We start from the raw sequence: 15,858 nt of genomic DNA on the forward strand, positions 1-15,858 counted from the left end.
GGAGATTATCTGTGGTCTTGTATGTCTTCCATTTCCTAATAATTGCTCCCACAGTTGATTTCTTCAAACCAAGCTGCTTACCTATTGCAGATTCAGTCTTCCCAGCCTGGTGCAGGTCTACAATTTTGTTTCTGGTGTCCTTTGACAGCTCTTTGGTCTTGGCCATAGTGGAGTTTGGAGTGTGACTGTTTGAGGTTGTGAACAGGTGTCTTTTATACTGATAACAAGTTCAAACAGGTGCCATTAATACAGGTAACGAGTGGAGGACAGAGGAGCCTCTTAAAGAAGAAGTTACAGGTCTGTGAGAGCCAGAAATCTTGCTTGTTTGTAGGTGACCAAATACTTATTTTCCACCATAATTTGCAAATAAATTCATAAAAAAATCCTACAATGTGATGTTCTGGATTTTTTTCCTCAATTGTCTGTCATAGTTGACGTGTACCTATGATGAAAATTACAGGCCTCTCTCATCTTTTTAAGTGGGAGAACTTGCACAATTGGTGGCTGACTAAATACTTTTTTCCCCCACTGTACAGGCCCGTCTGAAGTTTGCCAATGAACATCTGAATGATTCAGAGGAGAACTGGGTGAAAGTGTTGTGGTCAGATGAGGAGGAATGCTGCCTATGACCCCAAGAACACCATCCCCTCCGTCAAACATGGAGGTGTAAACATTATGCTTTGGGGGTGTTTTTCTGCCAAGGGGACAGGACAACTTCACCGCATCAAAGGGACGATGGACGGGGCCATGTACCATCAAATCTTGTGTGAGAACCTCCTTTCCTCAGCCAGGGCATTGAAAATGGGTCGTGAATGGGTATTCCAGCATGACAATGACCCAAAGCACACGGCCAAGGCAACAAAGGAGTGGCTCAAGAAGAAGCACATTAAGGTCCTGGAGTGGCCTAGGCCAGTCTCCAGACCTTAATCCCATAGAACATCTGTGGAGGGAGCTGAAGATTCGTGTTGCCAAACGTCAGCCTCGAAACCTTAATGACTTGGAGAAGATCTGCAAAGAGGAGTGGGACAAAATCCCTCTTGAGATGTGTGCAAACCTGGTGGCCACCAACAAGAAATGTCTGACCTCTGTGATTGCCAACAAGGGTTTTGCCACCAAGTACTAAGTCATGTTTTGCAGAGGGGTCAAATACTTATTTCCCTCATTAAAATGCAAATCCATTTAACATTTTTATGCGTTTTTCTGGATTTTGTTGTTGTTATTCTGTCTCTCACTGTTCAAATAAACCTACCATTAAAATTATACACTGATCATGTCTTTGTCAGTGGGCAAACGTACAAAATCAGCAGGGGATCAAATACTTCTTTCCCTCACTGTCAAAGAAGTGTGGATCATCATTATTTGGTCCGTAAAGGTTAATGAGCCATATCTGTTTATGGTCCAATAACATATTTAAAATAATCCATCTACCTTGCGTATCTGTTTGGACAATTTGCACATTCGGATCGAAATGACTGTTAATTAATATCATCATCCCTTTTGAGTTTCTTTGCCCATGGGAGAAGTACAGTGGGGAAAAAAAGTATTTAGTCAGCCACCAATTGTGCAAGTTCTCCCACTTAAAAAGATGAGAGAGGCCTGTAATTTTCATCATAGGTACACGTCAACTATGACAGACAAAATGAGGGAAAAAAATCCAGAAAATCACATTGTAGGATTTTTTATGAATTTATTTGCAAATTATGGTGGAAAATAAGTATTTGGTCAATAACAAAAGTTTCTCAATACTTTGATATATACCCTTTGTTGGCAATGACACAGGTCAAACGTTTTCTGTAAGTCTTCACAAGGTTTTCACACACTGTTGCTGGTATTTTGGCCCATTCCTCCATGCAGATCTCCTCTAGAGCAGTGATGTTTTGGGGCTGTCGCTGGGCAACACGGACTTTCAACTCCCTCCAAAGATTTTCTATGGGGTTGAGATCTGGAGACTCCAGGACCTTGAAATGCTTCTTACGAAGCCACTCCTTCGTTGCCCGGGCGGTGTGTTTGGGATCATTGTCATGCTGAAAGACCCAGCCACGTTTCATCTTCAATGCCCTTGCTGATGGAAGGAGGTTTTCACTCAAAATCTCACGATACATGGCCCCATTCATTCTTTCCTTTACACGGATCAGTCGTCCTGGTCCCTTTGCAGAAAAACAGCCCCAAAGTATGATGTTTTCACTCCCATGCTTCACAGTAGGTATGGTGTTCTTTGGATGCAACTCAGCATTCTTTGTCCTCCAAACACGACGAGTTGAGTTTTTACCAAAAAGTTATATTTTGGTTTCATCTGACCATATGACATTCTCCCAATCCTCTTCTGGATGCACTCTAGCAAACTTCAGACGGGCCTGGACATGTACTGGCTTAAGCAGGGGGACACGTCTAGCACTGCAGGATTTGAGTCCCTGGCGGCGTAGTGTGTTACTGATGGTAGGCTTTGTTACTTTGGTCCCAGCTCTCTGCAGGTCATTCACTAGGTCCCCCCCGTGTGGTTCTGGGATTTTTGCTCACCGTTCTTGTGATCATTTTGACCCCCACGGGGTGAGATCTTGCGTGGAGCCCCAGATCGAGGGAGATTATCAGTGGTCTTGTATGTCTTCCATTTCCTAATAATTGCTCCCACAGTTGATTTCTTCAAACCAAGCTGCTTACCTATTGCAGATTCAGTCTTCCCAGCCTGGTGCAGGTCTACAATTTTGTTTCTGGTGTCCTTTGACAGCTCTTTGGTCTTGGCCATAGTGGAGTTTGGAGTGTGACTGTTTGAGGTTGTGGACAGGTGTCTTTTATACTGATAACAAGTTCAAACAGGTGCCATTAATACAGGTAACGAGTGGAGGACAGAGGAGCCTCTTAAAGAAGAAGTTACAGGTCTGTGAGAGCCAGAAATCTTGCTTGTTTGTAGGTGACCAAATACTTATTTTCCACCATAATTTGCAAATAAATTCATTAAAAATCCTACAATGTGATTTTCTGGATTTTTTTCCCTCAATTTGTCTGTCATAGTTGACGTGTACCTATTATGAAAATTACAGGCCTCTCTCATCTTTTTAAGTGGGAGAACTTGCACAATTGGTGGCTGACTAAATACTTTTTTCCCCCACTGTATATTTCGTCCCCCCATTCCTTTTTCCACGCAACTTCATCTAGAATTGTTGAATGAGTTTCCTGTAAACAATATATATTATATTCCTTCTCTTTGAGCCATGTAAATATTGTTCTTCTTTTGTTATTATCTGCTAAGCCATTACACGTTTCAAATCTATTTATCATTTTATAGATATAGATATATATATATATATTTGTAAATTTACCAATAGAAAATACCATAGTGACTGAGTGTCCATATAGCTGTACAATGATATTTGCATTGCTACTAAGTAACCCTCCAATTGTTCTCCACCAATTCCCCCGCTAAAGCCCCTCCCCATCCCAAGTTGGGCAGTCATCCCAGTGATCGGCATACCACCCCCGTCCCCCCCGGATCCCCGAGAGGCCAGTGTGCGCTATTTAATTGTCTGATTTCCCTGACCTGATGGGAGATCAAAGCAGCGGTGGAGTGGGTGGTCTGGGCTGGAGATCATGTGGCGGGCTTTGCACTGTATAGCATGTTTGTTCAGTAGGTGAGGGGGATCCAATCAGGTCAGATGCTGTGAAAAAAATGTAATAGTAGGCCTATAGGCTACGCCAGTGATATGTAGTAGGCTACACACTTTATTTTAATGCAAACCTTCAGAATATACACTGAGAAACTTGAAAGAACTTGTGGCTCTCACGGTCAAGCGAAATGATACAATGTATCACTTGAAGAGGAAACAACAATATGTAGTCCAACAACATCGCTCCCAAACAGCACAGATGTGAGATTATTATTATTTTTAGCTGTAGAATCACTGGTCCTCTTAAATTGTAATTCCAAGTAGCACATAAAAATATTTAGGGTCATATGACAGTGTGCTCTGCCAATCCTCCCCTTCACACCAGGGCTGCCAAGAATATAGGGTTGCTAAAATAATGGATCTGTGAAAAAAACAATACAATTGCTCCCCACTACCAAGACATGTATATATTTAATGTATTCCTTGAATGGTGACCACAGCCCTTCCGAAAACACATTTAAATCATGTTGACTTACGTTATTTTGCTACACGCATGGTGTGTGGGAGGGATACAACACAGCCCTGTGGCAGACTAGGAGGAGCTTTCACAATATTTCATAGACCCTTTTAATTATTTTAGATTCATGAGGCTGCATTAAGAAGTGTCTCCAGGTAAGCCTATGGGCTGATTTTGGACTGGACAATAGAATTTGCAGGTTGTTCACAGAGAGGTGAGGGAGGGAGGGAGGTCGGTCGGGAAAGGATGTACATGACGTGGAAGAAGGGGCACTCACCTTGTTGCCTGTCCCGGCACAGCAGATGCCCAGGGCCATGGCAGCCCCGCAGCGCACATGGGGGTTGTAGCTCTCTGACAGGAGGGACACCACACTAGGGCACTGATCTGGGGTCCTGTACACACACAGAGAAAGAGAAAGACATTGTAATTCAGTTACGCTCATTGTTATTTACATCAAACATCAGAGCAATGGTCTTGCGCCTTGCACACAAACAATGTAAAAAGGCCTAATAAAAATCCATTACTAATATAAATCATTATTATTATTATTATTATCATTATTATTGTTAAACTGTCTCAGACATCTTTGAAGACATTGCGGGTCATTCTATAAGAACTAATCTAATTGGCACCAGGTCCGAGGCTTTAATATCATTATAGAATAATTGTACAAGTGATAGGTGGCTCAAAGCTACAGCACATCAAAGGAATTGCAACAACCTAACTCTGAACCGGTGTTGGAGGGGGGAACTTGGAAGTGTGCTGTGTGAAATAGGGGTAGTGATTTATATTTATAACACCTCTCTTTATGCATTTTATCTGGGGGTGCTGTATGGGAAAGGGAAAACCTTGTGCTTAACCATTTTGCTAGATTGAAATCTTTGGCTTGAAGTATAATGGCATGGGTCTAGTGCAGAATGGAAACAAAAATTATCTGCTAAGTATAAATTGTTATTTCTTTGCTGACTTAAGTGAAGACTGAGCAAAGTCAATTAAGACGTACAGCTGGGGCGACGCCAGCCTCTTAACTCGTTCACTATATTTGTCAAAATCCCTTTTAGTCTTACAAAAAGAACGAGCACACTGAAACATTATAACGTCCACCCAACAGTCAATGTTAATAAAGAATGTTTTTTTATTAAATAATAATCAAGATCACCGTAATTTAGGTGATGGGATTTTTACATGTGGGCAGAAAACTGTGCCCCATGCAAATTTACGGTGTATTTTGGCAGAATGTTACTTCAAGTCTTAACACCACCAGTGTAATGAAGTGAATATTCTGGCTAACCTTTCCAATCCACTACATTTGACCATCTTGTGTTTCACATGTAAATGCCAGGGCTTCTTCCCCATCACATTTTCCTGGCTTCCACAGGCCCAACTGTCTCACTATGAGGAGCCTCGTTTTGAACCAAGACTCAAATACCTTTTGCAAACTCAGTCCAGGCAGCTGTGTCAAGATGGTTTCTTTAAACAATTTACACAAGGTGATTATGGTCGATCCCTCTCCCATCCTACCCCTCCGCCTTCCCTGTTCAGGGTGGGACAGTAGAACCCTTACAGGAGTATGGGGTGAGAATATAGAGGTAAGAAAAGTGTGGGATATACGGGCGGAGACAAGGGGATGTAGATTTGGGACCCTAACCTCTCGTAACTGCATCTTTACTTAATGCACTTAATGTGCCGTTAGGGTAAGGGCCATTTGCCATTATGCGCTTGAGATGTGAAGTGAATTTAATGGGCTCTGTTCTAAGAGGAATGAAGTGGGACCGGATAGAGAAGGCACATCTGGGCTACACCGACTGTTGCTGGAACAAGACAGGTAGGTCTTAAGAGAGGACACAGATGGCCGACGATCTGCCAAAAACAGTCAGTGGCCAATCATCACTTGCGAGCAGTCGCCATCTTTCCCAATTCTTCTAAAGTTGCGGATGGCTTTCAACCTTGAACGAATCAGAGCGCAAGGAGGGAAAACGAAAGTGGAACTTAAAAAATGCAAATGAGCTGTGGATTGTAGCCTGTACAGTGTGTTCCAGTGCGTCTTTTAGCGAAAATTCCTGCCAACAGTTAGCCAAACCTGTCAGCTACATGGAATGTTTAATGAATCATATTTGGTCACAAAAAGGGGAATGCAATAAATTACAACTGGTATGGAATAATACTGCCTGAGAAAGAGAGGGATTTCCTCCAAAGTAGTGACATAATAGTACAAGTCACTTCTTACTTAAATCACTATAATGTGTGCTATATTACCAGTGTTGGAAATGTATTACAGCATAGCCTGTCATAATGTCTTGAATTAGGCAGTCTGTCAGGTACAGACATGGTTGAAACCATAAGGGAGCAAACAATTGACACAATGGGATGAGGTAAGCAGCATCATATTGAGTGTGTTATACAGCCTGCTATGCTGTGAAAGGCCATTGATAAGACCAACATTGCCTCGGCATGAATGGTAAAACCGATCAGATTACCATGTGCCTTCAGATTTCCCAGAAAGGTTCAGTTCCCTTTAATGGTAATTGGGAGTCTATCAGTCAGGTATTAATCGTCATTCACTCAAAAAACGATAGGCGGTAAACCAATCCCCTATAAAACAGACTCCTTAGCTTTCTCCAAAAAACAAGCATCATCGTCGATGTAGCAAATCCCTCTCCATGACTCCCATGCTACTAACTCACAAAACCCCATTAGGGTCCTAAGAAAGGGTCTGAAACACTGTTTCAGTGTCAATGATAAAATCCAGACGGTTCTATGCACATAAACCGCTAAGCCTCCCAGGGTCTTTCATTCAGTCTTCTCCATTAACGCAGTGGCGAATTCCGGCGGCCTAATGTCAACTGGCCTGTTTGGATTTAGCATCTCATCTCAACTGGCCAACAAGGGCATTATTTGATCACAAATGGCAATCACTGGAAGATCTGGATCGCCTTTCAATTTCACCAGCAGGGATATGAGATGCTATTCTGGTAGATACAGTTGAAGTCGGACGTTTACATAAACTTAGGTTGGAGTCATTAAAACTCGTTTTTCAACCACTCCACACATTTCTTGTTAACAAACTATAGTTTTAGCAAGTCGGTTAGGACATCTACTTTGTGCATGACACAAGTAATTTTTCCAACAATTGTTTACAGACAGATTATTTCACTTATAATTCCCTGTTTCACAATTCCAGTGGGTCAGAAGTTTACATACACTAAGTTGACTGTGCCTTTAAACAGCTTGGAAAATTCCAGAAAATGATGTCATGGCTATAGAAGCTTCTGATAGGCTAATTGACATAATTTGAGTCAATTGGAGGTGTACCTGTGGATGTATTTCAAGGCCTACCTTCAAACTCAGGACCTCTTTGCTTGACATCATGGGAAAATCAAAAGAAATCAGCCAAGACCTCAGAAAAAAATTTGTAGACCTCCACAAGTCTGGTTCATCCTTGGGAGCAATTTCCAAATGCCTGAAGTACCACGTTCATCTGTACAAACAATAGTATGCAAGTATAAACACCATGGGACCACGCAGCCGTCATATAGCTCAGGAAGCAGACGTGTTCTGTCTCCTAGAGATGAACGTACTTTGGTGCAAAAAGTGCAAATCAATCCTAGAACAACAGCAAAGGACCGTGTGAAGATGCTGGAGGAAACAGGTACAAAAGTATCTATATCCACAGTAAAACGAGTCCTATATCGACATAACCTCAAAGGCCGCTCAGCAAGGAAGAAGCCACTGCTCCAAAACCTCCATAACAAAGCCAGATTACGGTTTGCAACTGCACATGGGGACAAAGATCGTACCTTTTGGTGAAATGTCCTCTGGTCTGATGAAAGAAAAATAGAACGGTTTGGCCATAATGACCATCGTTATGTTTGGAGGAAAAAGGGGGTTGCTTGCAAGCCGAAGAACACCATCCCAACCGTGAAGCACGGGGGTGGCAGCATCATGCTGTGGGGGTGCTTTGCTGCAGGAGGGACTGGTGCACTTCACTAAATAGATGGCATCATGAGGAAGGAAAATTATGTGGATATATTGAAGCAACATCTCAAGACATCAGTCAGGAAGTTAAAGCTTGGTCGCAAATGGGTCTTCCAAATGGACAATGACCCCAAGCATACTTCCAAAGTTGTGGCAAAATGGCTTAAGGACAACAAAGTCAAGGTATTGGATTGGCCATAACAAAGCCCTGACCTCAATCCTATAGAAAATATGTGGGCAGAACTGAAAAAGCATGTGCGAGCAAGGAGGCCTACAAACCTGACTCAGTTACACCAGCTCTGTCAGGAGGAATGGGCCAAAATTCACCCAACTTATTGTGGGAAGCTTGTGGAAGGCTACCCGAAACGTTTGACCCAAGTTAAACAATTTAAAGGCAATGCTACCGACCCAAGTTAAACAATTTAAAAGGCAATGCTACCAAATACTAATTGAGTGTATGTAAACTTCTGACCCACTGGGAATGTGATGAAATAAATAAAAGCTGAAATAAATCATTCTCTCTACTATTATTCTGACATTTCATATTCTTAAAATAAAGTGTTGATCCTAACTGACCTAAGACAGAGAATTTTTACTAGGATTAAATGTCAGGAATTGTGACAAACTGAGTTTAAATGTATCTGGCTAAATTGTCTGTAAACTTCCGACTTCAACTGTATATGACTACCACAAATCTATTCTTGGATCAACTGCAACTTCTAGGGTGTACAGCGAGACCTGTGGCCAAACACAGGCTTTGTGGATAGGGTCGTCAGATAGCCTATATAGTCTATTGTATGGCTAAACAAAACATTCCTGCCAGTCGCAAAATTGTCAATGACACAATTCTCATCCATCAAGCTAATGTTTACAAAATATGAATGAGGGTATGGTAAAATATGAACTTGCCAATGATCCAATGCTTTCTAAATGTAAGGTTTACGACCATTGAATAGCAATGCAATGGCTTGAGGTTGAATGTGCCTTTCGCTTTGCTAATGCAGATAAATAAACTAGACGTCATGGGTCACTACTTCACAGGAGAGCCATTTGAACGTAAAATCATTTTTTGGGCAGAAATGCCTTCTGGAACATGTGAACTTTCATGTGCCTTAATAACAAACTTGTATGCCATCTGTAAATACAAATACAATTGTTAAATTACGAGCCTAGTTGGTTTAGCCACAAAAAAAGACAGCAACCTTCCCGCTAGCCATGATTGGCTGAGATAATGAGTGGGCAGGACATGCCGAGAGATGAGTTTGGATTGGTCTGCCATATAGCACGCTTCTGTCTATTTGAGCTGGTCAGTATGTGTAGGTATTCCTGTCTAACGCGGCTTTAAAAACAAAAAATATTGCGTAGGTAAACTGCATAAATGTTGCTCTCCACTTCCTGGAGGACCGAGTTTTGAAATCAGTGGAATTAGAGTATGATAGCTAAGGAGATGGAGAAAAAACCTGTCTCCGGATTACATCCTCAAACTAAGGGCAACCATGGCATCCGTGAGGGAGACGCGTCCATCCATGATGTATACAGGTAAAATAGTCTAGCTAGCTACATTTTCAGATATTACACATTTCTAATTTTGACAAAAAGGTTGTTTTCATTTCAAGTTAAAGCGTACTGTTAGCTAGCTAGCTAACGTTAGTTGGCTGGCTGGCTCGCTAACTAACGTTACGTGTATGATCTTATTATTCGAATCTCAGAACCATTTGCTTTGCTAGTTATAGCCTAATGTTAGCTAGCTAAAATGTAACCTGGTTGGTTAGTTACCTGCAAATTCATGCAGGGTAGTAACACCATGAGTTGGGATTATGGTTCATTGTTTACCTAGCTAGCTTGCTACATGTCTTAACAAAAGACTCCACTATGCAAGTAACAATTTCAGGTGTGTTCGTAAATTCAGTCTGAGTATGCCAGAGCGCAGAATAACTGATTAATTTACGAACGCTCAACATCAATTGAATACAGTGGGGGAAAAAAGTATTTAGTCAGCCACCAATTGTGCATGTTCTCCCACTTAAAAAGATGAGAGAGGCCTGTAATTTTCATCATAGGTACACGTCAACTATGACAGACAAATTGAGATTTTTTTTCTCCAGAAAATCACATTGTAGGATTTTTAATGAATTTATTTGCAAATTATGGTGGAAAATAAGTATTTGGTCACCTACAAACAAGCAAGATTTCTGGCTCTCACAGACCTGTAACTTCTTCTTTAAGAGGCTCCTCTGTCCTCCACTCGTTACCTGTATTAATGGCACCTGTTTGAACTTGTTATCAGTATAAAAGACACCTGTCCACAAGACCAAAGAGCTGGACACCAGAAACAAAATTATAGACCTGCACCAGGCTGGGAAGACTGAATCTGCAATAGGTAAGCAGCTTGGTTTGAAGAAATCAACTGTGGGAGCAATTATTAGGAAATGGAAGACATACAAGACCACTGATAATCTCCCTCGATCTGGGGCTCCACGCAAGATCTCACCCCGTGGGGTCAAAATGATCACAAGAACGGTGAGCAAAAATCCCAGAACCACACGGGGGGACCTAGTGAATGACTTGCAGAGAGCTGGGACCAAAGTAACAAAGCCTACCATCAGTAACACACTACGCCGCCAGGGACTCAAATCCTGCAGTGCCAGACGTGTCCCCCTGCTTAAGCCAGTACATGTCCAGGCCCGTCTGAAGTTTGCTAGAGTGCATTTGGATGATCCAGAAGAGGATTGGGAGAATGTCATATGGTCAGATGAAACCAAAATAGAACTTTTTGGTAAAAACTCAACTCGTCGTGTTTGGAGGACAAATAATGCTGAGTTGCATCCAAAGAACACCATACCTACTGTGAAGCATGGGGGTGGAAACATCATGCTTTGGGGCTGTTTTTCTGCAAAGGGACCAGGACGACTGATCCGTGTAAAGGAAAGAATGAATGGGGCCATGTATCGTGAGATTCTGAGTGAAAACCTCCTTCCATCAGCAAGGGCATTGAAGATGAAACGTGGCTGGGTCTTTCAGCATGACAATATGACAATGATCCCAAACACACCGCCCGGGCAACGAAGGAGTGGCTTCGTAAGAAGCATTTCAAGGTCCTGGAGTGGCCTAGCCAATCTCCAGATCTCAACCCCATAGAAAATCTTTGGAGGGAGTTGAAAGTCTGTGTTGCCCAGCGACAGCCCCAAACATCACTGCTCTATACTTATTTTCCACCATAATTTGAAAATAAATTCATTAAAAATCCTACAAATGTGATTTTCAGGAAAAAAATTCTCATTTTGTCTGTCATAGTTGACGTGTACCTATGATGAAAATTACAGGCCTCTCTCATCTTTTTAAGTGGGAGAACTTGCACAATTGGTGGCTGACTAAATACTTTTTTTCCCCACTGTATGGCCGGTGTCAGTAAACGTTGGCAAAAAAGCATAATTAAATTGTTGCCAGCAGCACAGTTACAGTCTCCAACGCTCTGGATAACATGAAAACAGCCTAACCAGCTTTGCTAGGGCGAGTAAAATGGTCAGTGGGGTGTTCTCTCATTTGTGTCAGGAAGTAGCTAGCAAGCTAGCCAATGTTAGCCAGTTAGCTTGGGTGCTTGACTGCCGTTGTGAGGTCAGAACGCTTGGATCAACCCTACTCATCGGCCAGAGCGTCCAGTGTGCGCTCTGAACGCTCCGAGAGCGAAACGAGATGGGTGGGGGTAAAGCTTAAGAGGATGTGAACGATGCCGAATGGGTGTAAACAAAGAAGAGCTCTCCAGTAGGTACCAAAACATTCAAGGGCCATTTTCTCAAAAGTGAGAAGAGTAGAATTACTTTCCCATTGTTCCTCAAATGCAGTGTATGATATACCATTTTGTAGCTCTGTGTCTCTGCTTTTATCCAATGTAAAAAAACACAATTTCAAATGTTGCTACATAAGACCGAATCAAGGCGGTCGGTCACATTTAGAGCCATTCATACACATTGAGTTAAACTGAATGCTCCAGGAGTTAGCTGTACATTCTGACCGTGAGTGTAAAATATGTCTGTGTGTGCACACTAGGGTTCAGCGATATTACGATAGTAACGGATATCGAAGATGATTGACAGCCATCGTTGATAGTGACGACATTGTGATGTGACAGACGATGTACTGTATAACCTATTTCAACTTGACTGGCACCACACAGTAAAGAGATGACCTGGCAGCTCAAAGCAGGGCCATGCAAAGTGGCATATTCCTTTGCTATAGCCTGCATAACATATTTCAATAAATATGTTATAAACAATTAAAAAATGCAAGAGATGACCTGGCAGCTCAAAGCAGGGCCATGCAAAGTGCTAAGACTTTCACCAAAGCAGTGCAAAATGTCCAGTCAGAAAATATATGTTAGTTTTTTTCTCTCTCAATGTCGGATGATCTGGGCCATTTAGCCAAACACCTTATAGCTGACACTCTATAAAAGCCAGATTTTGTATTTTCTGTCCATTTGATATGAATATGACTGGTTTTTATGCATGCTGGCTTTCTCCCGCCGCCACCCACCTCGCTACTTCATGATTAAACAATTATTTTAGCCAACGGCGTTCTAGGCTCTCTCTGAAAGTTTAAAGTGGTTTCTGAATAACTTAAAAAACATGATAGGGCTAAGGTAATGAGAGAGGTAGAACAAACAATAGCAAAATAGAAAAATCTAACGAGTAGTTTGAACAAATCTTACAGTTGAGCAAAGCTTAGACTATTAAAAAATAAATTATGTATGCATCCTTCCTACTTACTGTTGCGAAGAACGTTCAAAAGCTACTAATTAAAATAGCCTATCAAAAGCAATAAAGGGATACTTCGGGATTTTGGCAATGAAGCCCTTTGTCTACTTCCCCAGAGTCAGATGAACTCGTGGATCCCATTTTTATGACTTTGCGTGCAGTTTGAAGGAAGTTGCGTAATGACTGCAGGACATTAAGGCTTGTCCGGGGCAAGTAAAAAAAAACAGAAGAGATTTCAGTTGTCCGAATGGACAAGTAAAATCTTTTAAAAATACAAAATCGCACAAAAATATAAAACAATTACTTCGGTCAGAATTGGATCAGGCAACGCACAGCGTGACAGTGCATGGTTGACATTGAGTAAATTGCCCATATTCCTATTTGCTATAGCCTATTTCAATAAATATATTATATTTACACAAAGCAAAAGAACAACGCAGACAGAGCGAAGAGTCTCACCAAAGCAGCGCAAAAAATCTGGTCAGTAAATATGTTTTGATCGAATGTTGGATGATCTGGGCCAATAGCCAAAGTCAATTTTCTCTCCATTTGATATGAAGATGACTTGGCCTATTACACCACTCTTTCAGTTTAATGCATGTTAGATTTCTCCTGAGGCGCTATTTCATGATCAAACAATGAATTAATCTAACGGAGTTCTAGGCTATCTCAGAAAGTTAAGTTGTTTTTCAATATCCCCAAAACATGAGAGGCCTAAGGTAATCATGAGAGAGATAGAAGAAACAATAGCAAGATATAAAAATCAAATGAGAAATTTGAACAAACCTTACAGTTGAGCAAAGCATTATGAGACAGAAATTATGCATGCATGCGAGGCTGAAAAAAAATCCCTCCTTTCAATTTGCGAACCAAACGACCAAAAGCCTAATCCTACTAATTGATGAGTGAGAATGACGCAGTTTTACAGCCCTCTAACCAATTGTACTATTATGTGTGTTTTTTCGCGTTATTTGTAATTTATTCTGTACATAATGTTTCTGCCACCGTCTCTTATGACCAAAAATAGCTTTTGGATATCAGGACAGTGATTACTCACCTCGTATTGGACAAAGATTTTTTCTTCAACGAGTCAGACACGAAGGATATCCTACAGACACCCGACAAGGCCCAAATCCCTGTCATTCGCATGAGAAAGAGACAGAGATATCGTGGACGTAGGTCGGGGTCCGACGGCGAGTAAACTGCCTCTTCCATCAAGCCTATTTGCCAATGTTCAATCATTTGAAAATAAATTAGACGACCTAAGATTACGGTTATCCTACCAACGGGACATTAAAAACTGTAATATCTTATGTTTCACTGAGTCGTGGCTGAACAACGACATGGATAACATACAGTTGGCGGGATATACGCTACATCAGCACGATAGAACGGCTGACTCCGGTAAGACAAGGGGTGGCGGTCTGTGTATATTTGTAAACAACAGCTGGTGCATAAAATCTTATACTAAGGAAGTCTCGAGGTTTTGCTCGCCTGAGGTAGAGTATCTCATGGTAAGCTGTAGACCACACTATTTACCATGAGAGTTTTCATCTATATTTTTCGTAGCTGTCTATTTACCACCACAAACCGATGCAGGCACTACGATTGCATTCAATGAGCTGTATAAGGCCATAAGTAAACAGGAAAACGCTCATCCAGAGGCAGCGCTCCTAGTGGCCGGGGATTTTAATGCAGGGAAACTTAAATCCGTTCTACCTCATTTCTACCAGCATGTTAAATGTGCAACCAGAGGGAAAAAAACTCTAGACCACCTTTATTCCACACACAGAGACTCATACAAAGCTCGGACGCTTATAAGAAATCCCGCTATGCCCTCCGACGAGCCATCAAACAGGCAAAGAGTCAATACAGGACTAAGATTTAAATCGTACTACACCGGCTCTGACGCTCGTCGGATGTGGCAGGGCTAGAAAACTATTACAGACTACAAAGGGAAGCACAGCCGCGAGCTGCCCAGTGATACAAGCCTACCAGACGAGCTAAATCACTTCAATGCTCGCTTCGAGGCAAGCAACACTGAAGCATGCATGAGAGGATCAGCTGTTCCGGATGACTTGTGATCAAGCTCTCTGTAGCCGATGTGAGTAAGACCTTTAAACAGGTCAACATTCACAAGGCAACAGGGCCAGACGTATTACCAGGACGTGTACTCTGAGCATGCACTGACCAACTGGCAAGTGTCTTCACTGACAATTTCAACATGTCCCTGACTGAGTCTGTAATACCAACATGTTTCAAGCAGACCACCATAGTCCCTGTGCCCAAGAACACTAAGAACCTGCCTAAATGACTACCGACCCGTAGCACTCACGTCTGTGGCCATGAAGTGCTTTGAAAGGCTGGTCATGGCTCACATCAACACCATTATCCCAGAAACCCTAGACCCACTCCAATTTGCATACCACCCCAACAGATCCACAGATGATGCAATCTCTATGGCACTCCACACTGCCCTTTCCCACATGGACAAGAGGAAGACCTATGTGATAATGCTATTCATTGACTACAGCTCAGCGTTCAACACCATAGTGCCCTCAAAGCTCATCACTAAGCTAAGGACCCCGGGACTGAACACCTCCCTCTGCAACTGGATCCTGGACTTCCTGACGGGCCGCCCCCAGGTGGTAAGGGTAGGTAACAACACATCTGCCACGCTGATCCTCAACACGGGTGCCCCTCAGGGGTGCGTGCTCAGTCCCCTCCTGTACTCCCTGTTCACCCATGACTGCATGGCCAGGCACGACTCCAACACCATCATTAAGTTTGCTGACGACACAACAGTGGTAGGCCTGATCACCGACAACGATGAGACAGCCTATAGGGAGGTCAGAGACCTGGCCGTGTGGTGCCAGGATAACAACCTCTCCCTCAACGTGATCAAGACAAAGGAGATGATTGTGGACTACAGGAAAAAAAAGAGGACTGAGCACGTCCCCATTCTCATCTACAGGGCTGTAGTGGAACAGGTTGAGAGCTTCAAATTCCTTGG

The 15,858-nt window shown here is 42.3% G+C and overlaps 1 protein-coding gene across 1 annotated transcript in view; it reads right to left on the bottom strand.

Annotated features, from left to right (window-relative positions):
• LOC121533768 (26S proteasome non-ATPase regulatory subunit 1) overlaps positions 1-15,858 on the bottom strand; it is a 115,963-nt gene that overhangs the window by 35,714 nt on the left and 64,391 nt on the right. Inside the window, exon 17 of the mRNA XM_041839992.2 lies at positions 4,397-4,511. Coding sequence (XP_041695926.2) covers positions 4,397-4,511 — 115 coding nt within the window. The remainder of the gene's footprint in view (positions 1-4,396; positions 4,512-15,858) is intronic.

The sequence above is a fragment of the Coregonus clupeaformis genome, chromosome 20 (assembly GCF_020615455.1).
Source record: "Coregonus clupeaformis isolate EN_2021a chromosome 20, ASM2061545v1, whole genome shotgun sequence".
In the NCBI taxonomy this organism is placed as follows: Eukaryota; Metazoa; Chordata; class Actinopteri; order Salmoniformes; family Salmonidae; genus Coregonus; species Coregonus clupeaformis.